At 44.0% G+C, this 25,164-nt stretch overlaps 1 protein-coding gene across 7 annotated transcripts in view; it reads right to left on the reverse strand.

Moving 5' to 3' along the window:
• Positions 1-25,164, reverse strand: part of GRIA3 (glutamate ionotropic receptor AMPA type subunit 3) — a 146,382-nt gene continuing 121,218 nt past the window's right edge. For 2 of the 7 annotated variants that reach the window (XM_086851175.1, XM_086851179.1), the window contains 4 exons: positions 21,207-21,454; positions 20,534-20,648; positions 2,257-2,504; positions 1-1,668 (listed from right to left, as the gene is read on the reverse strand). In XM_086851175.1, the coding sequence (XP_086707301.1) occupies positions 2,259-2,504; positions 20,534-20,648; positions 21,207-21,454 (609 nt within the window). In that variant the 3' untranslated portion in view covers positions 1-1,668; positions 2,257-2,258. Of the gene's footprint in view, positions 1,669-2,256; positions 2,505-4,636; positions 4,752-20,533; positions 20,649-21,206; positions 21,455-25,164 lie in introns of those variants that run through there. The other 5 variants (XR_015276569.1, XM_086851176.1, XM_086851178.1 and 2 more) reach the window with 5 other exon arrangements.

Below are 25,164 nucleotides of genomic sequence, written 5' to 3' on the forward strand. Positions count from 1 at the left end.
TTGTCGATTAGAGGTAATTAGTATGCAGATATTCCATTAAACATTTTCCATGTGATTGACAATATGTTTAAAGTTTTGTGTTTTGTTGGTTTTTTCTTTTTTTTTTTTTTTTCTTTTTTTTTTTTTTGTGATTTTTATTTTTAGAGATGAAGTTAAGTAGTTTCCAGGCAGAGGTTCAAGGCTGGAATGCTGCTGCTGTCTAAGACGTTGGATGTGAGTAATAGTGAGCTCATCCTGGAGCAGAGGTGGCCGGAGCGTGGCGTCCTCCTCACAGAGAGGCAGGGACAGGAGCATCCTTCACCAGGCATGAAACAAGAGTTGGCAGGAGCTGATATAATATAACAGTACTAGCAGGAGTCATGTAAGATTGCTTACTATTACTCTGGAACTGCAGTTCTAACTGGAGTTACTATCCTCTTTCCTTGCTTCTGTTTTACAAGGACTGAGAAGCATTAGCTGAGCACGGTGCTTGGTGGGAGAGAACTGGGGAGAAGCAGGCCTAGGAAAAACTAACCTGCCCTTCTCTTGCTTCATTGCTTGATATTAAACAGTGAATTTAAATGCAAATGCACAGCAAGAAAAGAGATATATGGTCTAAACTTAAACAGCAAGTGGCTTTTCCTTTTTTTAAAAATAATTTTAAAAGCCACCCAATGACATATTAATAAAGCACCTGTAGGTATGCTTGATGATAGAACAAAAAAAAAGGAATGCAATATTTTCTGCCTGCACTTTAGCTACCTTGTCAAGAAATTAATTCACTAATCTGGAAGCAAGACATGCAGTTCCACAAATTATTTTTGGATTTACAGGTTCACAGTCATTGACCTTAATTGGTTTGAACGCACGGATTCTTTCCTTCAGGTGTTACACCTTTTGCTGCTATACAGAATTGCTCAAATTAGCTGGAAAGGTTAAAGTGGCTCAGAAAAAAAAATAAAATCACACCACTGTAAGTAAATAGAGAAACATCTTGACATCAGCTCATACAAGCAGTGGCAGGCCAGTCCACGTTTGCACGCAGCAGATTTCTGAGGCTTTGTGTCAGGAGGAGTTTCATAATTTGATACGACTGGGGTGGCTGATGAAACCAGCTGCGGTTGCTTTCAGGACACAAGTTCAGTTACTGTGCAGTGGTATCAAAGAATGGCTTTTGTTGCACTGGTCTTTTTTACAAGAATTTTTTTATTTTTCACATACCAATATCTTGTTACCGGACCTTTCCTTTTTCCCTTTCATACGTCTTTTCTTTTCTTTTCTTTTCTTTTCTTTTCTTTTCTTTTCTTTTCTTTTCTTTTCTTTTCTTTTCTTTTCTTTTCTTTTCTTTTCTTTTCTTTTCTTTTTTCTTTTATTTTTTCTTTTTTCTTATTTTATTTTCCTTTTTCTTTTATTTTCTTTTTCCTTTCCTTCTCTTCTTTTTCTTTTACTTCTTTGAAGCAAAGCAAGAATATTTCAGTGATGGTTTGCATTGTTGTGAGTCTCAGAGTCTTCCATAAGGCACTGAAGGAAAAAATACCAGTTTTTCCTATTAAAAGTACATTGCACCATCATCAATGCGTGTCATGCCTGACACCTCGGAGAGAGTACAACTGGCTCAGATGGTCCAAATCCATGAAGCAGCCACATTCTCTGCTGCTTTTTTGTCTTGCATGCTGTCAGGGTGAAGATCTAAAATAAAACCAGAAAGATTTCATCACTGCCTGGCAATGAGGGGCAGGGGAGTTCAGCCCATGGAGGGGAACAGACTGTGGGCAAGGGGCTAACCAGGCCTTTTCAGAATCATTTGTTAGCAATTCAGCTCACTTTTCCTGCTTTAGAAATCATGAATTCTAGTGCAAAAGGTTTGGTTCTATTGCAAGTTCTTTGGAAACTTCCTAAAAGCACTTACCTGACCTGATTATAGCTTACAAAACAAAGAGGAAGAGAACAGCAGCAAGAGAGATGAGAATTCCAATGATAGTGATTTTTAAAGCAATTAACAAAATACTTTCATTTGAACTAGCACGATGCTAGACAGAGTAGTTGCTCACTTCTTCACAAAACCAGCTACCTCTGTGTGTAAAACAGAACGGTACCTTTCTGATCCTACTTCTGATTAGGGAAGAAATTAAAATGACTGACACTTAAAAACTACCACAAGATGGTGTTTCAAAAGCCTCTTGCAGCAGCCCCCTGGTGCACACAACAGGATAGCATGGAGAGCTAAAAAATTAAAGAAGAAAACCCAGGGGGTTTATTCCTGGCCCGCAGCCGTACCCCTAGATTTTCACACTTTCTGTGCCGTACACGTTGTAGCCTTCTCTGTAGGTAGCGTAATTCTGGGTGTTGGTGGTGGGAGCAGGTTTGAAGTTCTGCGTGTTCTTGGTGAGTTTCATTCGCTTGGACTCAGCCCGAGACTTGTAGCAGAACTCAATCAGTGCCACCATCATGGCCAGCCCCAGGCCTCCCACAAGGATATAGAACACGCCAGCAACATTGCTCAGGCTCAGAGCGCTTGTCTTGTCCTAAGAGAAACGAGCCACGCTGTTAGTTCTGCTGTGAGGAGCAGGCAGACAGACAGACAGACAACAGGCTACTTTGTATTAGCCCTAGCTGGAATAGCTACACTCACAGTGTTCAGTGTCTGGCCCATGGACCAGTGCTGTCCCCCCATCCCCACAGCCTGGGGCTGCACAGCAGTGACTGCTCTGTCCTCCACCCTGTGGTGGGTGAAACCCTGGCTGACTCCAAGGCAATGAGGTTTTTTTGGCCACTGACTTCCCCAGGCCTTCGGTGTCCCAGAGCAAGATTGCCTACAGCCGAGCATCCCTGGTAGCAAAGGCACTCGGGGAAAAGTTTGCCGGTGGCTGCATAAAACAGCAGGATTTACAGAAGGCCATGTCAAAACTAGAAAAGAAAAAGCCAAACCACTACAGACTTCGGTTTGGCCAATGTAGGTAAAATTCTTGAGATGCTGCTAGACTTAACTACCTTTTTACAACAGTTAAGGAAAAAAGCCCACCCTATAAAGATGGTCAGTTACTTAGAGGTCAAATAGCAGAGCCCTGAGCTAAATAAACTAGCACCTTCTGTAGAGTGAGTTATTGAATGAAACCAGATATTGTGACACAAAAATCACTGGTCAGGGTTTATGTTCCTTCAATACATGTCAGATGGGGAGAAGCTTGCATTTTTTAGAACAGGGTTCTGGAATGGGATTAAGTAGAGCTGCAACCCTTCTGCTGCTGCATGGGTGGGTGGCTGTGGGCAGGAACAGCTCCTGGCTGGCACAGCTGGCTGGGCTGCCACGCCACACTGGCTGGGTGGATGGGCAGGTGCCAGAGAAATTTGTCTGTGCCCAGAGAAGACGCTGCTGACACAGCTTGGTTAACGAATCTCTCTAGGGAGAGCTAAATTTGCATATAATCAGAGCAAAATATCATCTACCTTGTATGTGTGTTTCACAGGCAGTTTGGTATGTGTGGTTGTAGCGAACAACCCCATTTAAACTAAAGATCTTAATCATTTATACCTCTTTTCAATCACAGTTCCTCTGGCAGCTGCTGTGTGTTCAGATATCCCATGATCCCAAATTTATCTACTACGACAGCTACTGGGCTGTGCCCTAAGCAACTTCCAGCCCTACTGAAATCAATGAAATTTTATTATTGGCTTCACTGAAACTTGATGTCCTCCATCACTGAAAGGGTGCTTTGAAATTATAGTTTTCTGTTTGAATGATTACAGAGAGCACTTCCAAAGGCACCAGGGGAGTTAGGCACTCAACTGCGACCGATTTCAGCTGGAACTGGATTCCTCCTCCTCTTGGTGCCTTTGAAAATGTCCTTCACTTCAACAAGCCCAGCACTTTACAGAGTTTTTCTCCCCAGTGGGTCTATAAGCATAAAAAAAAATAAAAATCCTCCTTTTGACTGAATGGTGTAAATAAATATTCCCTACAATTTCAGTGTGCAGCTACTGGGCCGATTGACCTCAGGGGTGGGACCTGCCCTAGGGTCTAACAGTGGCAGCCCCATAGCATGACTGGTGGATGACAGGATAGTACAGCAGCAAAATGGTTCAAAGCAGTATAAAAAGGAATATACAATATTTAGGTAATGATTAACCATTAGTATTTCTAGATTTATTTTTTTAAAATCCAACCAATTTCAAAATGAATTGGCAATTAGGGCAGGAAAGGCACTTTTTCTTTATCAGCTGTCTGTCCTGAAAATTTGTGCCCTTAGCAAGCATGTGACTGTTTCCCAAACTGACATGTAGAGAACCTAAGTAATAATTTTGAAACAAAAATGTGTTTTTTCAATAAAAATAAGAAAATATGCTGGCCTGAATAATAGACAGTGACTGTGCTAAAACTTGCACATTTAAATGAAGACACCAGCTTGAAAGGCTTTGGGGGCTTCTCTTAGCATGTTTCTAGCAAAATACTCACACAGTGAAACATACTTACAACTACAGTCTGTTACTGCATATAAGAAATATGCTGTCAAGTTCTGAGACTTACTTATTTTTTTCTATTCTTTTCTTTCATCCTTCAAAATGTAAATAGCAATTTTTGAAAGTCATTCTTGGTATAAACAAACAGTGGGTCAAAATGTGATTGCTAATCAGTACAAAAAGACCTTCAGTGACTGACCTTACTTCCGGAGTCCTTGGCTCCACATTCACCCTTATCGTACCACCATTTGTTTTTCAGCTTGTCTAAGATGCCTTGTTCACTGAGTTTCAATACTGCAAGGTTTACAGGAGTTCTTCACGTGGGAAATAACATAAATAACATTATATTATGTTATTTTATGTTATTCAATCTTTAAACTACTTCAAAACTATACAAAGCGATAAAGCAGGGTTCCTGGCCACAAAGTATTTACACTGCAGGCAACTGGATCATCCCCTTAAAGTTAAAACTAGAGCATCTCTACATTACCAGGTCCTGCCCATATCGCTTTGAGTAATCGGCACTCACTGTTAAATGAAGGCAGTAGAAACAAAGCAAGGCCAATCTCCCACTTTGGTGCCCCACAGGCACTTGCAGTAGCTTTACAGATTTGTGTGGGTTTGATCCAGCAGTACCCCCCTATTGCACTAACAGACAGATGCCCCCACACCAGCCACTCTGACTTCTCACGGCTGAACAATGCTTGTAGCCCCTGATCCCTGGCAGCCACCGTGCCTAACGAGTTTCTGCACAACTGCAAAGCAAAAACTCCCAGGCTGGATCCATGGAGGGGGATTTTGCCAGCTGTCACAGCCACTTCCCTGCTGGCACTGGCTTCTCCAGCTCTCATGGCTGGCGCTGTAGGGGTTGTGCTCAGAGGCATCGTGCTCGGCTGCACACCCCAGAGCTGCTGCATCTCCAACTCCCCCAGTCCAGGGAACTGCAGCAGAAAAGAAGCAAATGCAGACCTCTATGAAGCAGATTAATGAATATGGAAATGCTGGCTAAAAGTGCCCAGGGTGGGAAATGTTGGCAGGATAAACGGAGTTGCTGACTGGCGCTGCCAAGAGCCCACAGCCCAGAGGAGCTAAGCTCATCTGCTCCTTCCACATGGGAAGCAGCACCTGAGGAGCTCTCAGTTAAGTTTTGTCATTTCCACTTCCTCCTTATGTGATGATTTGATTTTTTTTCCTGCCTGTTTCCATGAGACAGGCCCCCTGTGTAAGGAATATCTTCAGTTCCAGCTCCTGCTTGAACAGCTCTGATCTGCTCCACGGCCACACAGGGCTGTGTTCTTATCCTCAGCAAAAGCTCTGCCACTTTGCACAGGACGACACCCCACAGACACATGCACAGCCTGCTCTGGGTCCATTCAAGGCCCGCTGTCAGCAGAGGAGACGCAGGAGCTCAGCCCATGTATGCCTCATGTCTGGCTCTTGCTGCTCCCTGCCTCCTACCCCTGCCCAAAGTGCCTGACTGTCTGCAGAGCAGAAGAGACTCAGGAGAAAGAGGAGTAAGACCTATATAAAACATCTTAAAGATAAGCTAAATTGCACAGTGTCATTTAGGGAAACATCCCCAGTCTGGGAGGGCTCACAACTCTGAGCAACAGGAATGACTGAGTGCTGCTATGTCTGGGGCAGGGCAAGATGCTGGAAGAAGTAGCTGGTAAAGAAAAGCCCTGCTCCCTTATCTGCCAAAAAGCTGCTTTTGAGGTGGCTGTGAGACTGTTGCTGGCTGATGTTGGGAAGAGCTCTCAGAGATGCTCTGTGTCCTTTGGCAGGAGAGTGGCAGGTGAGCCCAGGAAGCTCATGGGGTATCATGAGAAAAATCGTATTCAAGAACTCCTGAGCTGAATGCTCCACAGGCTGCTCCGACATGACCCTATGTAGTGTTACCCAGGCCAGCAGGGAGGCAAGAGCAGAGAAAAGCCATCCAGGTGGGGACAACCACTGGTCCCAGCAACAGCACTGCCAGCACTGCCTCTCAGCTGTCCAAGCAGAGACACCACCACTCACTCCTGGCCAGCACAAGGCACAGTTTGACACCAGCCAAGACTTTATTTTTATAAAATGGCTATTTTAAAGCGGCAGCTGTAATCTAATTAAGTATCAATCAGGGCTGGCTGTACACACTCAGCTGGACACAGCCAATGGATGGCAGTGACAATCCACATGAGACAGACCGTGTTTGCAGGCCCAGCATTGGCAATAGGCAGAGCTCCTCCACCAGGAGCCAGGGACATCCTAAAAAGCCAGCTGTGCTGCAGCTACACCTGCATCCTTGTACAGGTAAGGCCGTAAAACATTAACGAGATCAAAGCACGCTCCAAGACACTACCAACACCCTGGGGGTGCAGGTAACGCACCTGCCCCACTCAGTTACACCAACAAGGAGCAGCCAGGTCCTGGCCAAGCCACCACCATGGACCCTCTTGGGCTGCTGAGCTGTGCCAAGACCTCTGGTGACCCCCAGACGAACACGCTACGAGCAGCCGTGCACGCCTGCAAAGCCAGACAGTGAAAGCTCAGTGCCTTTACTCTCCCATTACAAACCCCAGCAGAGAGCAGGGTGAATTATTGCTCAGAGAACAGTACTCTCATTTTAAATTTCATTTTAAAACTATTCAGTTTGGAGAGATTTTATGCAATACATCTCTCAGCTTTGAAAAGCATTGTGCAGCTGAGAATACACAAACAATAGGAAGAAAGTTATAAACACCTTTCCTCCTACCTGCATATTTTATTGTGCAAATTTTCCCCTCCCCCCAGTCCTATTTCAAACACTATTTTTAATTTGCATGCCTTTGTAAACCCTATCCGGAGTACTGAGAATTTGCATAACATCCAATACATTATAGATTAGCTTTCACAACATTATACAGTATTGGGAAATGAGGAGGCTTAATATGCTAATTAGGGTGCTTTATTTTTTTTTTAAGCCAAGATTGCAGCTAATTGCACACACACAACTGCCAAAAAGAAAAAAGTAGTAAACTAAAATTATCTTAACTAAACAGACGGGAATTTGCCTAAACTGGGGTTTTCATTATCATTTGTCACAGCCCTGTTTTCCAGGTGAGGTACCACACTCCCTCAGCCTGGGAAGGAGAGAGGTGATTTGGTGCACTATGTGTCCTAGCACAAGGGGCTGAGTGGGATGGGCAGACAGGTGCCAAGAAGTCACTTCTTGCTTCACTCACTCAGCCTTTGCTGGTGGAACTGTCACCATGCCAGGGTGCTCTCTGATGATGGGGTTGTCCCCATCCTGTCACGGGTGCTGAGCATGTGGCTGGTACCAGAGGGTCAGGTCATGTATGGAGGGAGCAGGGCAGGCAAGTCAGACATAAAAGAGTAGCTGGTGGCTGACTCTCCCTGCCTTGGACTGTCCTGTACCCCCAGCACACAGATGACCTGAAGACTTGCCTGAGCAAGTTCCCAGCCTCCCTTGGCTCAGCTACTTCACTGGGCAGGACACCTTGTACCTGAGCAAGGACACCCTCTCAATGTGCAGGAAAAGGTACCAATTTGTGAAGCATTAAATACTGCTTGTTTCACCAAAGTCCTCAGGAACAATTTTGCTCGGTTCCAGAAAATTCCCAAAACCTCCTAATACATGAGCTGCTTCCTTTGCACCAGGATTTGAGAAACCTTATGGTGGGAGAAAGCATGATGCCTCTGCAACCCCTGGTCCAGCACTTCAGGAATGTAGTATGAGCTGGTGCAGGATGGACTCCTCAAATCCCAAATTCCCAAGGTAAGTAGGTATGTTGGAAAGTGAGCCTGGTTGCTGATGCATTTTCCCACTGCTCATCTCTGAGTAGCTGTTTAGCCTGGTTCAATTCAACAGTCAGAGTCAGTCATGGCTTTGACCAAGATCCTGATGGAAGTGCAGAGAGCCACGTCTGGATCCCGGTATTTTTCACTGAGTACTGAACAGTGCCCAAAGAACACAAATCCTCTGTGTCACCCCTCAGCTCACACCCAGCCACTCCCAACAAGGTCCCTTGGGCAGTACCAGTGCCATGCCTGTGACAGCCAGCCTAAGGCCACCAAGATGCAAAGTGTTCTGTTGGTTGTTGCAGAGGGAACTGCAGGGTTCTTCTAGGAGCAATGGCTGCTGGGTCAAGGAAGGGGATTTTTCATAGTTTGCCCTGGCACTGGTTGACTGAGGGGGGATTTTTAGAATTGTCTTAGAGGCAGAGGAATGGAAACACTAAATTACTTGTCTGGGTCCCATGGGAAGGCTGTGTCACCAGACACCTGCTTCTCTTGGTGTCCACCTCAGAGGATCATTTCCACATTTTCTGGAGCTCTGTCTCAAAAGAATTCCATTTCCTTGTAGTTTTCTTGGGCTACTTTTGTGCTTTCCAGTTGTTTTATTTTAATTATGTTGCTGTTGTTGGGCTGTATGGGATATCCTATGAAGTCCTCAGTCCGTTCCTAGGTGGCTTTCATTATTTTGCCATGTTTTAATTTATGTTTTAATTTATTTCTTTTTCATTTCCCCTGTGTGGTTTCCAGACCTTTCTCTCTGTTTGGTTGCTTTGATAAAAGTAAAATGTTCAGAGGTTTGAGAGCTTGCATTCTCTTGTTGTGCTCTGTAGGCCAAGAAAACGAGATGAGGCCATTTAGACCAGGATGTCAGCATTTTGGATTCCACAGCATGGTATTCTTGTCCAGAAACTTGCAGTGTTTTTCTTCCTTCCCGTAACTGAAGGATTTTGTTGTTTCCTTGCTTTTGCTTTTCATCCAATATATCTGAATCATCCAGGCTTAAACCTGTGAGGTTGGTTCTCTTGGGCAGCTCTACCAAACCCTGCGAAATTTTTTTCCTACAAATGACTGGAAGACTTGAATTAGGAGAAACAAAACCAGGAGCCTCATATGGGATAGTACTGCCCTCAGAGGGGAATTAAGCCATCTGCTATGGTTGTTTTTTTTAAGAGAGGCATGACTGAAAGATCAATGCCCACCTGTTTTATAGGCTTTGCAGAAACTGCCATAAACGCGATTTTATACCTTGACAGAAGTGTGCTTTATTGGTGTTTCAGCTGTTTCGTTTCTCTGCCACCCTGTTAGGAGGCTCTGTTCAGGTGCTGACAGCATAACCTTCCCCTCTTCAGCCATCAGCTACTGCTAGAAAACAAGCTGTGCCAGACTTTTTCTGGATTTAATAGGACATCATCCCAAAGGGAACCTCCTTCTCCTTTTGCTGTGTGGCCCTGGGGCTTCCTCCCTGTTGCACTTCAGCCCATCTAGGTGCAGGACACCAGACCCAGAACTTTTGCACCCTTTCCTGCTAGTGGACCCAGATGAAAGGATGATACTGATAGAGTGAACTGATTTTTGAAAAACAAACTCATTAAAATCTCACTCCTAAGCTGGGTCCTCAAAGCTTCAGGTTCAATTAAAAAACTTTGTCCACCTCTCTCTCAAATTCAGGAAGTGCTACAGCACTTTGTCATGCAAGTCGATCCTGTATAAAACATGGCACTGTTTCCAGGCTGAGTATGTTCACCATGATCATGCTCCTTCTCAGAAGAAGGAGCTGCTATGTGCTCTTTGCAGAGCATTTATTACACTTGTATTCCACTATTACCCATCTTCTATTCATGCAATTATTATGGAAAGAAGGGAACACCGTGACTCAGAGGCCATCTGTTCTCTTCGCTTTGAGATAGTCTTACCTGTCTGAGGGATTTCTTGCCTTGTCTCCTCTTACCAAAGCCCCAGTTTCAGCTTAGTTGCAGTAAATTTTATCTCCACTGAGAAAACTAGTGGTGTTACAATATTTCTTTCCATTCTTCCTGGCCAGAACAAGGTTGAAGACAAGTAAATTAATCATCCAAGAAGTAGATCCTTATTAGTCCCAAAAGTGGGAAGGTAGAACTTCCGACCCTCTCAAATCTTAACGGGTTTTTAGTGGTGTGATTAATGGCCTTTTAGGTTAACTGTCATGATTTCACCTGCACCTCACTATTTAAAGAAGATAACCCCAAACCAGATGTTCTACCTACTGCCATCACTAACTTCTACCAGATTAAGACACATGCCCAGCCGGCTGCAGTCCTGCATATGATTGCAAAAGCTGGCCAGGCTGCTCCTTGTGGCAGTTGGGTTCCAGTTACTGGCCATCATGTTTGTGTGCTAGTGCTGAAAACAGGACCCTTTCCTGAACAAACTTGGACTGCAGTGAAGAGTCTGAGCAGTTTCTTGGAAAAGTGCTGTTAATTTATGAAAAGAACATTGCGATCTTGCCAGAAAAAGGGCATTTTCCAGGAAAGATGCCAGTGCCTTTGTATCCAGTGTTTGGGTTGGTCCTCACAAGTTGCAGCAGGCAATGCAAGGAGTTTGTGACCAGTAGAGGTGAGAACTGGGAACAGAAGTCACTTTAGGACATGAATATCTCACCCAATAATCTGCAAACTTTTTTCAGCTCTAACTGGTGTCTGAGTGGCACGAAGTCTCAGCAACACTGTAGTTATGTTTATTACTTGCAATCTGTAAAGATTTAAGTGATGATTGGAACAGCTTTGGATAATTCACATCCCATTCCATGCTCTAATAGATGTAATATAAATGTTATATCCAAACCCAATCACTGCCAAGGAGAGTGAATGAACTCAGCAAACAGCACACTGTTCCTTTCAAACCAGATGAACCATTGCTCAGAATTAATTTAGAATTTTTAGATGCAACCTTTCAGAATAGCAAAGTAAAAGGTGTAACAAGCAAGGCGCTTCAAAGCACCAACTGAAGGGCGTCCTCAGGGTGGCACAGGATGGGAAGGGGAGGGCAGTGCATGGGCTGCACTGAATCTCCCAGGCCATGGGATGACTACCCATGGGCTGCCCTGGCACCTCTCACTACCTGGGTTTTACAGCTGCAAATGTTCCCTCACCCATCATCAGTTGATTCCCAATTTTCTGTAGAGTGTCCAGTGTGCAGGGTACAGTGTGGCATTTTCACAACAGTGTTACTTGCAGCATCTTGAGAGTCCAAATATAGCTTTTTTGGGAGGTTAAGGGTAAAGAAATCACCCATGAACTTGAAGGAGGACCAGAATAACATTCAGCATAGAGAGTTCCTCTATGGTCTTGAAAGCATCCCTTCTTCACATGTGCCTGGGGCTGTGGCTCAGGATAGCAGAGCACAAGCTGCAGCAGACCTGATCAGCATTTCAGACATGGAGGGATGCCCTGCTGGCTCAGAAGATGTCAAATACCAGGCAAGAACTCCAACCACTGCAGCTTCACTGCTCATAAGTGGCCCCTGCACAGGAGAGCTCCAAAGGCTTCTGCAGGGCTACTTGGCTAGGACATCCGTGTCCCCAGCAGCACCAGGGAGGGACATGGGCCATATCACCCAGCAATACAGAGCTCACTTAGAGGTGAAGCTAAGAAATTTAAGGCCAATGGCAGTGTGAGTCCTCACAAAAGCAGAGGGGTGCTGGCTCCAAACATACAGCAAATATGGTCATCAGGAGAACTGTCCTTTGCTAACAGACCTCCCTGTGTACTTAATACTGCAGCTACCACAATGCACAATCCTGTGTGGTCACCAACAGGCCCTTGTTCATTTTTCCCAGCAGTACAACAGCAGACAACAAATTCTTGTGGCTGGAGAAGTGTTGTGGAAATGCAGGCACACATGACTTGGGATGCAGCACTTACAGCAAAGCTGTTTGTGATTCCCCGTACCTTGGTACTGGCCCTTGGGGTGCACAGGAGAAGGTGAAATCACAGTGTCGAAGACAACCCTGGGCTCTGGCTGTGTCACAGTGCATGGCATAGAACAGCTGTAAATCTGGTCCAGCATCTGGCTAGGCCAGGTTTATTTCTGATTTGTGTCATTAGAGCAACAGACAGCCACATGAGGCTTCTGACAAATCTATCCCGCCTAAGAGTGCAAATCTGTTCCTCCTAATGAAATGTGACACCCTCTGTGTGAGAGTGCTGCCCCCGCCAAGCCCCATGGTCAGAACAAGGGTTTGGCCTCTGCAAAGGGCTTGTTGCCCTCCTGGCTAAATCTCAGTGATGTGAAGGAGGTGAGACTCCATGGTGGTACCAGGTCCTGCTTAGTACCTTATAGAGTGGCTTTTGACTTGTTTTATCATTAAATAATAATAAACTTGTTTTATAATTAAATAATCCCTGCTGGTTTTGCCTAATACTTTTAATTTAGGAATCTGACATATTTAGAGCACTCTCACTTCTACAGCAAGAAATGTTTCCTTTGTTCCTTATGACCAGAGCTGTCCTTGCTGGAACATCCCTGGGATTGCAGACATCAGCACAACCCAAGTAAAACCATTATAATATCAAAGAATTCAGATGTTAAACACTTGGGTTTCTAAAATCCACCTCACAGTATCAGAGAAAGGCAAGTGGAATAAGGTGCAAACAAATAAGCATTTTCAAAATCCAAAATGCTTCCTAAAATCCTCTTGGGTAAAACTACTGAAAACACTGAATTAATTGTTCCTGTTGGTGTCACTGGCTTATCTCCTCTAACTTCAGGGGAAGCACAGAGGGCAGCTTGCTGCAGACATGTGAGACACGTCATATTTACCATGCTCTGAGAGGCAAATACCTGAGATTACAGAAAAACAGAATATTCTGAGCTGGAAGGGACCAACAAGGACCATTGAATCCATAAGTGAAAGGCCCATACAGGGATTGAACCCATAACCTCAGTGTTATCAGCCCCCTGCTCTGATCAGCTGAGCTACCCTCAGTGTGACCCTGAACAATGGCACCACTGCCTGGCACTGCATCAAGCCATGCAGAGAAATCCATCACTGCCACACATCACACAGAACCATCAGCCTTCCCCACCCTGCTGGCAGAAGGAGGGGAGGTGATGCTGAATGGGGCCTCCAGTCCTGTTGACTGGGGCTGAGTGGGCCAGAAGGCAAGTGGCCACTGCTGTATCCCTGAGCCAGCCCACACAGGCACACGGCTGGGCTGGGACTGACAAAGGCAGAAATCAAGCTCAGGTTCTCTGCTTAATTTGACAGGATACCATAAAAAACTCACTAGCAACCATATTGGTATCATTAAAATATAAAGATAGAAACAATCTAGGAAGACACACCAAATCCAGCACTACTCTGTAGAGGGCACCGCTTGAGGTTAAAGACCCCTCTAAATCAAATAAGGCATTTTATTCCCCCAAACTGTATAAATCCCAGCCTGATCTGTAACTATTGAATGGACTTTTTGTCAGATCTTGTTACTGAAATAACTTCTGAATAGATACAAAACCTGCAGGTGAATACATTGTCCAAGGGCTCTGCTCTTGCTCAGATCAGATCATCCATCTGCCTGTTGCAATTTACCAGTTTAGCAATGTTTCTGTGCCATGACTTCATGCTTTGCGACACACCCACACGTGAGGGATGGGGAAGACTTTGTTTGGAGATGGGCTTGTTATCCAAACCCACTGTGTTTGTTAAAGACTACAGTTGCCTGGTACTTCAAGCAGGAGTGAAGAGCCCTGAAAATACAGGCATAAACCCATATGGTCAATCCCAGTTCCTTCTTGTCAATCACTACTTCCTACCTTCTGTCTCAGAAAGTGATCTTTGGTATTCCACACTGAGCATTCAAATATTCAATAAAAAAGTGCAAAAAGCACTGAGCATTTATTTTTTGAGTAATAAGCCCTTGGTTGCTCTTTGCTACCGTTTCAGACCCACACCACTTTTTCCTTGCCCTGTGTTACCAGCAGTTGCACATCTCCAAGACTTAACATTTGAGGGATTGAAATGCTTTATGAGTGGGCAGAGGAAGGGATAAAAGTGAAAGCCATCTAGTTTGGAAAGACAAAGAGCTTGCAAAATAAGAAAATTAAAACTCAGCACCTCAAGCTCTATATATCCCCCAGCCACTTAAGAAATATGCTGCATGTTGATGGCTGGGGTAGTGCCTGGAGGCAGAGTGATAAATCCCCTGGCAGAGGATATCGTTTTTCCTCAATGGCAGAGCCAGCAGCAGTTCCCTTTGCTCAAGGCCTTGGAGTCCTGAGTGATGGTGAGGAGCATCCTGGGGCTGCAGCTCCCTGGCTGCCAGGGGATGGATTTAGCTCCTGATGAGCATGCAGTAACTGCAGTAGTTCTCCATAACAGAACTTGGTTATAATCTCCATTATTGGGCAGAAGTAACCTGCCAATACAGGTTGGAGCATCCAGTTTATCCTTGTGGAATCTGAAGCATTTTTCCTTTGGTCACAAGGTATGCATTTTAAATTAGGGTGTTTGAATGAGCTCATGATGTCATTGCATAATCTATAAACATTCTGTGCACATCTCTACAGAGCCTAGTATGTTACCAGCTGAGGCTGCAAGTTCCTCTGCTCTCTGCAGTTTGTAGCCTGTGTTTGGCAACAGAAGTTGTCTACATGAAAGATTATTTACATGTGTCACAAATGTAGCTCAAACAAATTAAACTCTGTACTAATAGGATCATAATTTAAGAGAAATGCCAAGTGCTAATGCAATAATACATGCTGACTGGATTAGGAAATACAATCCATAACAAGTCACCGTAGCTCATTCACAGCAGTGCCAGAGACACTTGAGGTACGGATGTGGCGAGAGGGTGGAAGGAAGAGCAAAGGAGGGCAGGTGCCCAAACCTATGTCTGAAAGAGTGGCATGGACCTTTCCTGCCATTGCTTCGGTCCTTTCTAACCTGGATGGGTATGAGCAAGAGACTCAACTTACCTTGTATGCCGGCTATCCCCTCACCTTCTCTTTCTCTTGTCTCTAGGCACATCCATTTTCCCCCCCATCTTTATTTTCCTCTTGAAACGGCTTCTTCTGTGACTCCTGCTCTTGGCTCCTCAGTAGGCTGCAGGTAGATGCTGCTTAGTCCAAAGGCTACACAAGACATTCAAAGAACAGCTAAGTCGTGATCATGTGTACAAAAGCTAGAGGTGTTTGGCCCACAGTTACAGTGCTGGTGAGCACAGAGAAATCCACAGAACAGCATCAGTGTCTTCATCCACGTGAGCCCAATGCTGAAACACTAGTCACTTTGAAGAAGAAAGGCATTTACTTTTCCCTTTGTATATTAAATGACAGCAGTTACTATTAAAGAGAAACAACCAAGCACAGACCCCCAGGGAGACATTCAAAGGAAGGGCCCTGCTCCTGCTGCTGAGAGTTCCACTTCCATCTGCTGGTTTTCCTTTTTTCCTTTTCCAGTACCACAGAGCCTTCAGCCTTGACTTCTCCCATACTGATACTTACAGTGCAGGATAAATGACTCATGTAAGCAATCTATGGAAATGAACCTTTAAGCACCACAGATATTATCAAAAGGACTGCACAATTAACAAGTCTTTAAGGTTTCTTGCAGCCATAAAGGGAGGACTTGCCATCCCTGCATGAGCCCCAGGTCTGCCACAATTAATGCTGCACAAACATGTGTCTCCTTGCACACTCAGGTCTTGAGTTGGCTTTGGCAAGGCAGCAAAGCCCTAAAGGTTATACTGACAAAACTAAACCATTCCCAATTCTTGGATACCACCAGAACTGACTCCACCAACTCCTTCCTAGCACAGGCAAACTACTCTTCCCAAATTATGGTGCTGCTTCTCCCAGTTCCATTTCTAGGAAAATATCTTCAACAATCTGCACAACAGCACTGTCATTTCTGCAAACCAGAGCAGGCTTTCAGCCCTTCTTGGCACTGCTCTGAGATGCTCCAATGAACTTCTAAAGCATTAAGACTTCATCACTGGCACAAAACAGTATTATTTCCTAATATGATATAAAGTAATAGCTGTCAATTAAACCAATATTCTGGTGTCTTCCTTTTAAAGCATTATTTTGCTTTGTCACTAATTTGCACAATACAGTAATTTCATATTACTTTCCCAGCTCTGAGCATGAATTAGCTGTGTTACTGTCACTGGCTCTGATCAGCCATTTTATCTTTTTCCAGCTCATAACACAGGCCTATAGAATGGATGACAAGGAAATTCATGCTGATGAATATAATTTCAAACAAATTGCTCAAATAAATCGTGCTGCATCTTTTTAAGATAGCCATTTCCCCAAATGTTCTCTCTTATGCACGACGTGTTTGGCAGTGGTGCTCTTTAGGCATCAGGTATCATCTAAAATAAAGCATAACAGATTTCTTCTAAAAATATGACACTTAAAAAAATTATGCTGCAAATGTTAACGGCTGTGCTGAAAATGTATCAAAGCAAATCAGCACACAGACAAGGGGGAACAGATTCCATCTGCTAATGGCCACACTCGACTCCAAAAGTCTTGGGAATGGGATATTGTATGGAGCACAGCTCTGAGGGCAGAACCCAACTAGCACACTGGAAAAGTAATTCTATGATTAAAAAGAAACAATTGGAAAATGAAATAATATTACATTGCATGTCATTTCTCTGATGTACTCCTAAATGATGTACAGCCTAAAAAAGAATATTTTAAAGAAATTAAGTCAAATAATTTGCAAGGAATCTTAGCTTGTGAAGCTGGTGAGAAGCTGCATTCAAACATTCTCCTTCCACGTTGGCTGTCATTAAATGTTACCATGAAGGTATAAGAATACAAGAAATTTATCAACAGCAGAACTATAGAAATTTATCTTAGCAGAAAACTGTTCCTATGCAACTGAATAATTAGTTTCACATAAGTCACTCAGCCTGTGACTGCTGTCTTGATCCCCTTTTGTCTAATTCTTGTTAAATCCCTATTCAGCCATCACTCAGCTCCAAGATTATAGGATTGCATAATAAACAAAATAATTAGTTTCCAAACTAGTAATACACTGAAACATATTTCCTGGAATATGCTTTTTTTACAACTTCTATTTTGTATTCTCTCATGACTGAGAACTCAGCTTGCATGTATAAGAGCATTTGAAGAGAGGGTAATTTTATGAAACTTAATTCATGCTCATTTAGAAGGGCTAAATGAACAAGTTTTGATGCATATACCAGAATGTCTGCATCAGCAAAGTCAGTCCACTTGTACTGACATGCATCCCATAAAAATTACATATAGGTGGAGCATATTATCTTTCAGACTTGTTAAATAAGGACCACTACTGAAATGGGGTAATTCCCTTTGGCGGGCACCTAAGGCACTGCAGAGCACACTGGCACCCTCTGCTCCACACCAGCACTGGCACAGACTGGTAGCACTGAAAACACGACACATGTCAGCTGAGGCCTTTAAAACAAACTCATTAAAATGGCACAACCTCTTCAGTCTTGAATTATGAATCAGGAGCATGGAATGCCCACAGGCCTAACCTTACATTCTCTGTAAACTAACAAATTCAAAACCTGCAGAAAGCAAATTTAATACCTTTTCTTTTTCCTGCTGCAAGATTCAAAATCCTTGTGAAAATGGCAGTCACTGTTTAATTTTCCAGAGGTAATGAAGATATAGTAACAAGAGACGAACTCACAACTCAGAATCATTCCTCTCCAAGCACAGGCACACCACATGTGAGAGCGCAGGGAGGACGAGCACACGAGAGATGACCGGGTCCTTTGCAGTACAACGATGGGCACTGGCACAAGCAAACGGGCTCATACGTACCTTTGGCTTTCAGCGTGAGCTGAAGTGTCAGAGTCACAGAGGAATTTAGCTAAAGAAACTGGCACCACCAGTCTGACATGACTCACATCTACACACAACCCATTGTCAGAAGGTAGGAAGTGACGATTGCAGACTCTGGGCAGCGATTTCCCAAGACTCGGTCTCTACTGGGGAAGCTGAGAGAGGATTCTGTCAGCTCAGCCGGTAGAGAGAGCTGCCCTGAGTGAGCAATGCTTGCCATGAGATGGAGGGCAAGGTCTGTAACTTCACCTCAGGTGCCTTCACCACCTCATCCTGATTCCCCCAGCTGCCACCTCCTTTAAGGTAAAAGGGAAAAAACCAACAGTTTTGAAGCGACTCCTCTGAATGCTCTACAAATGAGGCTGTGTTCATATAAACAATTAACCGGAGAGATGGGATGAGATGATGAGGGCAACTTCTGGTGGGAGGACAGTGAGGAGAGAGAGGCCAGCAGACTCTTGGAGCTGTAGTGCACAGGGGGCAGCACCAGAGCTCATCTTTCCCCAGAGGGCAGCAGGGCTTCTGCTGGGCTGGGGCAGGGCCTGGTGGCTGATGGGGTGTGCTGGGAAGGCACTGCCTGTCTGCCACAACTGCGCCGCAGTGCAGTCTGCAGTACTCAGGGCCTACAGAACTACCTCAAAGGAAAAGCCACTTTGTAACAAAAAAGCTCTTTGATTTACCACACCTCTAGAAACAGCCACTAACCCCTTCCCCAGTTCCCTTAGTTTAGTCTTTTGTGGGAGGTCTTCTACATTCCATGTTCTCCTCTCTGGGGACTTCTGCCAGCTGAGCTGCACCCCAAGAGTTGATGACTGGAGATCACCACAGCGTGTTACAACAAACTACAGACAGACATCACTTAGGACTAAACTAGCAAAACACACATTAGTTTGTTTGCTCCCCTTCCTTCTTCTCTGGGTACCAACTCATGTTACCACAGCACCACAGACTCCACTCCCTCAACATTGCCTGACCAGGCCGAGGCCCTGCCAAATAGACAGCATCATTCTTTGTAAAACATCTTCCAGCACAAGCAAAAATAGAAGGATGGCTGTGCCCTAATTATGACCATTTAAAAAGCCCTCTTTAGTTTCCTTAGGGCTGTAAGTGTTATTGGCTGGGTTTAATTCAATGAACTTGAAGCAATGTTGTTCATTGAAGCTGGTTTGTATGAAGAGTTTTCTTTCAGGGAGGCAGCATTAGACAATGAGGTGCTGGATCCCAGGAGGATATGAAACGTTTAATATACTGGCAAAGATGACATATAAAAATGTTCTGTGAAGGATGAGCAGCAGAGCTAAAAAGCATAAAAAAGTTTGTGCTCATCTCCAGGCTGCTGCTGAGCACTGCAGACCTCCAGCTACTGAATCAATCCAAATTAAAGAGCTTTTCCTTCCTTTAATATTACACAGTGGCTTTTGCAAGCAGCAGACATGACACGCTGAGCAACTTCCTATGTAGCCAACTGTATGCAACTCATATTAATAGATTGCAGCAGTAATTTGCAGTAATTGTCCGAAAGTGCAGTTTACTGTTATTATTGATTTTGGACCAAATCTGAAGCATTTTTATTGGAGAGATTAGGAGTTATTGTTCCCTAAAGATCTGGTTTTACTAGATGTGAGAGAGTATCACTATAAAAATGAATTTCAGTACTTTACAGTATAACATTGTCATTTAAATTAATTTTCCTGGTAATTCCTGGACCCACAGTGACCAACAGCACCCAGCCAACTTAGCTGTAGTTTAACCTTGATGGGTTAAAGACTGCAGAAACTGCCAGTCCTAAAGGGCAAAGCTGACAAGAGGAAAGCACCCTAGTTAACACTTGCAATACATGGGCTCATTGAAGCAACTTTGTGAAGGTACAGTACAGACTGCCTGGAAGGCTAGGAGAAGCCTCAGCTCAGCAGAAGGCAGTGATAAGGTTTCCACTACTGCCACTGGAGCCAGATTTGAGTCCACATCTGTATCAAAGGCATGTCAAACACAGATATGGGGCTCCTGCACAGGAGTGTGAAAAAGATTGGTCAGTACAAAAGGTGACATTTGAATACTCCAGGCAAAATTTCCAAAACCTCTCCAAAAGGGCAAAGGAAACTGAAGCTCTTTCACCTCTAGGTCTGTGCTGGCACAGTTAGTCCTGGCCATAAAAAGTCTCATAAACCCTTGCCCTCAGGGGTTGGGACAGTGACCATTGGTTTCTTGAACAGTTACCTCACTGATTTACTCTGCGTAGGTCCCATCAATACTAGACTTTTTATCTGTTAGTTAAATAAGGTTTCCAAGCTTGAACAAACCCGCTGATGATATTAAATAAGACTGTTTCTTTGAAAGAGCTACTGAGCAAGAAAAAAGTTTTTTTTCCCCATCACAATTAGTGAAATAGTTTTCATCTGCTTTCTTTTTGATTTTTTTTTCTTGAGAAGCAAAATAACAGCCTTGCCGATTACTCTTTGCTAAGGTACCCGATTGTGGTGACATTGAGGCTGACCTTGGAGTCACCTCCCCCGCTGCCGCACTCTCCTTTGTCGTACCACCATTTGTTTTTCAATTTGTCCAAGAGGCCTTGCTCATTCAGTTTTAATACTGCCAGGTTAACAGCATTTCTTGAAACGATAAAACATAACTTGTAAGAAAAAATGCACAAATGCTTAGGAAATCGTAACGTATAAAAAAAGGAGCACAAGAGGACAAATTGGCTAAAATTTCACAGAACGTGAAGCTACCAAAATGTCTGTACAGCAAATACAGGGTTAAATATTGGAAGGTGGCATGGAGGATAACATTTGCTCAAAACTGAAGTGTGCGGGATGGGGAAATCGTCTTTGAGAAAAAAAGTAACAAGAACACCACATCATGCAGTTAACATTCATCACATATGGCACGTTAACTTGGCTTTTACCATTTAAATTGAAAAAGCCATTGAACTGTAAAATTAAAACAGCAACAAACAATCAGAGAGGACAACACGAAGAGAACACAAAAAAATGGATGCATTAAATAAATGAAACCATAATTTACCGTCTTATTTAACTCCATGGAATATTGAAGATTTTAAACTTTTAAGTTACCTCAAAATCCACAAGAAAGAAAATGACAACACAATACATCAGGGTAGGTGGAATACTATAACAACATGGATATTGTTATATTATTCCACCCACCTTAATGCTGAGCCTTTGGGGGTTGCTACACCATAGCCCTTGGAATCCAGGTTTCCTCCAACTTTCATGGTGTCGCAGGGCTTGCGCTGCTCGATGTACTCATTCATCGTGGACTCCAGCAGGAAGGCAAATTTCCCCTTGGACTTCCGCACCCTCGCCACTCCATCCGCTGTTGTCTTGGTGAACACCGAGGGCTCAGCCGACTTCATGTATGACCACATTTTCTCATAGACAGCTATTTTTGACCTCTGGGAGAGATGAAAGGAGGGAAATGAAGAGTCACATTGGCAAGACTGAGCTCCTTGGACTTAGCTGGCTTAGCTTCCTGTAACTGATTAAGGCTAACAGATAAAAAAGTCAAGGTAGCTCAGAGAGAGAGACATTGCTCTCTGAACAAAGACCAAATGACAAAATGTTTGGGGAGGGAGAAGCATACCCCAGACATTTATTCTACTGATTGCTGAGTAACTGGCAGCTTCAGAATGAGCAACGGTGTGTGCCCATCCCAGCCTTGGCTCCTGTTCTGTGCTGGGTTTACCTGCCCGTGTGCTGCTCTGCTACTGAGCCAGAGGGAGGACGGGAAATCCCAGCTCATCCATCATGGCAAACAGATGCAAAAGGAGCCTCTCCTCTTCACACAAATCCTCAATATTGTTTTTTTTTTTACGCTAACTGCAGCTAGGAAGGGCTGGCATTTGCTTATTACAAGTTTTCAGCAAGGCAGGAGTGTGCTTTTCACAGTGGTGATGGCAGATCTATGATACATGATATTCTAGTGGCTGACAATAGAGATGCTCAAACAAGGGATATAAATAGTAATTACAAAATATTTTATGAATCGATAGCCAAATATTCAGAATTTGGTTTCTCATTTTCCTAAAAGACACCAAATACAAGTATTAGCAATAAGCTGAAAAAATCATGGTTAACTGCCTGTCACCCATCTATATTTTTTTCTGATACCCCTGTTTCAAGACTGAGCAAACCCTAACAACCTCTAGCTCAGCATACAAGCTTTGCAAACCTGGAAATGTTGAGAAATGTGTTATTTTCCTTTCTCGCTCTTCTCCACCAGTAACATTTAAGCCACCCTCAGATCTCAAAGCCACCTCCAGACTGTCAAGAATTTGTATCCTGGACTACCGGTTAAACTTTCCTGCTTGGTCAAAAGAAGGAAGTAATGCCAACTGCATTTCTCCAAAGTCTATAAATCCTAAGGATTTATATAAGGCTTTCAGTCCAAGTTGTGGGTATCTTGAATTTATGCCTCCTATTCCTTGTCAGTTCCCTGTCCACAGCTTTCCTTGCAGAATAGGAATGAAGCAGGCAGTAGCTAAATCTAGTTCAAATTTAGCAAACTGGGGTGGAAGACTGCTAATGTCCATCAGCTTGATGATCAAGACATGTTTCCTCCTCATTCAGGACAATTTAATGCATTTTGAATAATGTAATGCTTAACAACCAGTTTCCAAATACTTCACAGGGAGTAAGCCCTCCCTGCCCTGCTCCTCAGATTAACATGCTCAGCTGGTGTTGCTACGGTGGAAAGAGAGGACCACAGAAGGCAGGATTTTATTTTATCCTTCCTGATGAACTGAAAAACAACCAAAAATGCAAAACAATTAGAATCAGCCCATCTGACAACAGGAAATTAGAGAGACAACAATACAGCCCAGTTACAAGAGGGGCTGGCTGGGCGGCAGATGTGAAAAACAAGTCAGAGAGAGCATCTCCTGGCTAAAGAGGGGCTGTAAAGAGGAGTTGTTTGTCCAGAATCAGGAAAAAGAGGGATGTAACTAGGGCTTGGAATGGTCCTTACACAGCTGAAAGAACCTGGATTTTCCTGACCTTCCCCTGCAACAGCAAAACTGGATAGCCTGAGATGAGGATGGTAGCTCTGAAGCTGAGTGGGGAGTGCAGCAGGGACTGCCTGGCAAGGAGTGCTGAGCCTCAGCTGACTGCAGGACCATGGATTCTGCCCAAGGAGGGAACCTCACTGGGGCTCAGGGCCAGGCACCCATGGGCTGGCAGCCAGAACACCCAATAGCCACTTTATCACTGCCTGCTCGAGGTGCCCTCTCCGAGCACACTGAGCTGGTGCTCCTGCTTTTCCAACAATCCACTTAATGGATGTGGGCATTTCCTCATCTCCTGCCCTGTTGGAAGCTGCCCAGGGCACTGCATGACTCCCAGGAACCTGCCAGAGGGGCTGCAGAGATTTCAGGGACACCAGAAGCTCCAGGAGGTGGTGACTGTCATGTCTCAGTGGCTGCCACCACCCCTATGCCCTGTGGACAGCAGAGCAGCGTGACAGCGGTGCACCTATGCAGGTGGCACTGCAGGCAGTGTCCCAGACACTGCCCATGGCCAGCCTGCCAGCCCTTCCTGTGCAGCTCTCTTGGGCAGAAAGGGAACATAAAACAGCCTGGCTGGCCAACACAGAGACTGCAGGAGCAGTAGCTATCCTGGAGTGCCTTAGTTTCAAGGTTCTCTTACTTACAACCTTCATCTTCTTTTAACATAAATAACACAAACACACCTAGCCATTTATATTTGCAAATAGGCACCCAAGGGACAAAAGGAAGGTAGAAAACCATCTTTACTCAGTATACCTCTCATCAAGCTTAAGTCATGCACCTTCCAAATTGTGTTTGCACTATGTATACTTTTGCTTGTTTTCCTCTTCAGTGTGCCGTTAATTACCCAGATAAAACAGATTTTCTTTTCCTTTCAGTCTTTTATCTCACATGTGAATTATCTGTCTGTAATAAGTTCTTTCATACTCTTTCCACCTGGCCTGACTACCTGAAAGCAATGGCCAGTACATCTGTGCATTGTTAATAATGACAGTTATCTGTTGAGTGCCAACAGCATGCTCAGGGCTGTACAAGGTCCAAACAAAGCATGTTCCCTGCTCCAAGGGCAAAGGGTGAATATCATCATTCATGCTTCAGAAAATCAAATTCTACAACTGAAAATCTGATCTCTTTTCAACTTCAACAAATAGCTTAAGCTTTATAGTCTGTTGCCTTCATTAACTCTTCTGGATGATGTAGTTAAAAATCAGTTTCTGTTTCTATATGGTCATTGCCCACCTCTTCTTCTGCCAAGTGGGATTTTCATAATATCTTTTTATTATCAAATTAACTAAGTAAGAATAGCAGTCAGATCTAGTAGAAGTAGACAAAAATTTAAGCTAGAAATGAACAAAGCATGGGTTGACTGGGAAAGGTTACTCTAAAATGCATCACGCGTGTGTTGGTTTTGGAGCACAGTCTGGCTGAGGCTCCCAGGGGTCCTGAGAGAGAGGACCAGGGATGTGATGGGCTCTGGCCACTAAGACCTGCTTGGTTAGTGCTGCTTTTTGCAGCCATTCACCCAAATTCATAATAAGGTGGAAGTAATTACTTACGATGTGGCCTCTTGGAGAAAGGGACAGTGGCACCAGATGAGCTGTGATACCTGCACATGTGCTCATCAACACTTGAGGGCATTTTCTGATCCTAGAGCCATATTTTAAACTTGCTCAATGCCATGAAACAACCAGTTGATTAAAGCTGGTCAAAGATGCAATGGGATGAAATGACAGATGGTATTTTTAATAAATGTTTCTGTTCTCAATTTTCCAATTGCCTTAACAAAACCCAACCACCCCAGAAGCCCCTAAAATACTTTAAGAAAATAAAAATGTCTTTCTTAACTACGAAGCTCCAAATTCTGTGTTGAAAGAACATTCTTACCCATCTGTCCCCCTCTGCAGACATTCACACTGCCTCCCTCTCCCAGCCCCCCTAGGAGTCTGACACCCATGAGAGGGGGCCAGACAGCAGAAGCAGCCACAGAGAAAGGATTTACACTCCAAAATAAGAAAAGGTCTGACAGATCTGCACTGTTGCTAGAGTTCAGTGGCAGTAAAACATTTTCCCTGTCAATAAAGTGTAACTTTTAAGGAGATACT

The sequence above is a fragment of the Cyanistes caeruleus genome, chromosome 14 (assembly GCF_971803275.1).
Source record: "Cyanistes caeruleus chromosome 14, bCyaCae1.hap1.1, whole genome shotgun sequence".
In the NCBI taxonomy this organism is placed as follows: Eukaryota; Metazoa; Chordata; class Aves; order Passeriformes; family Paridae; genus Cyanistes; species Cyanistes caeruleus.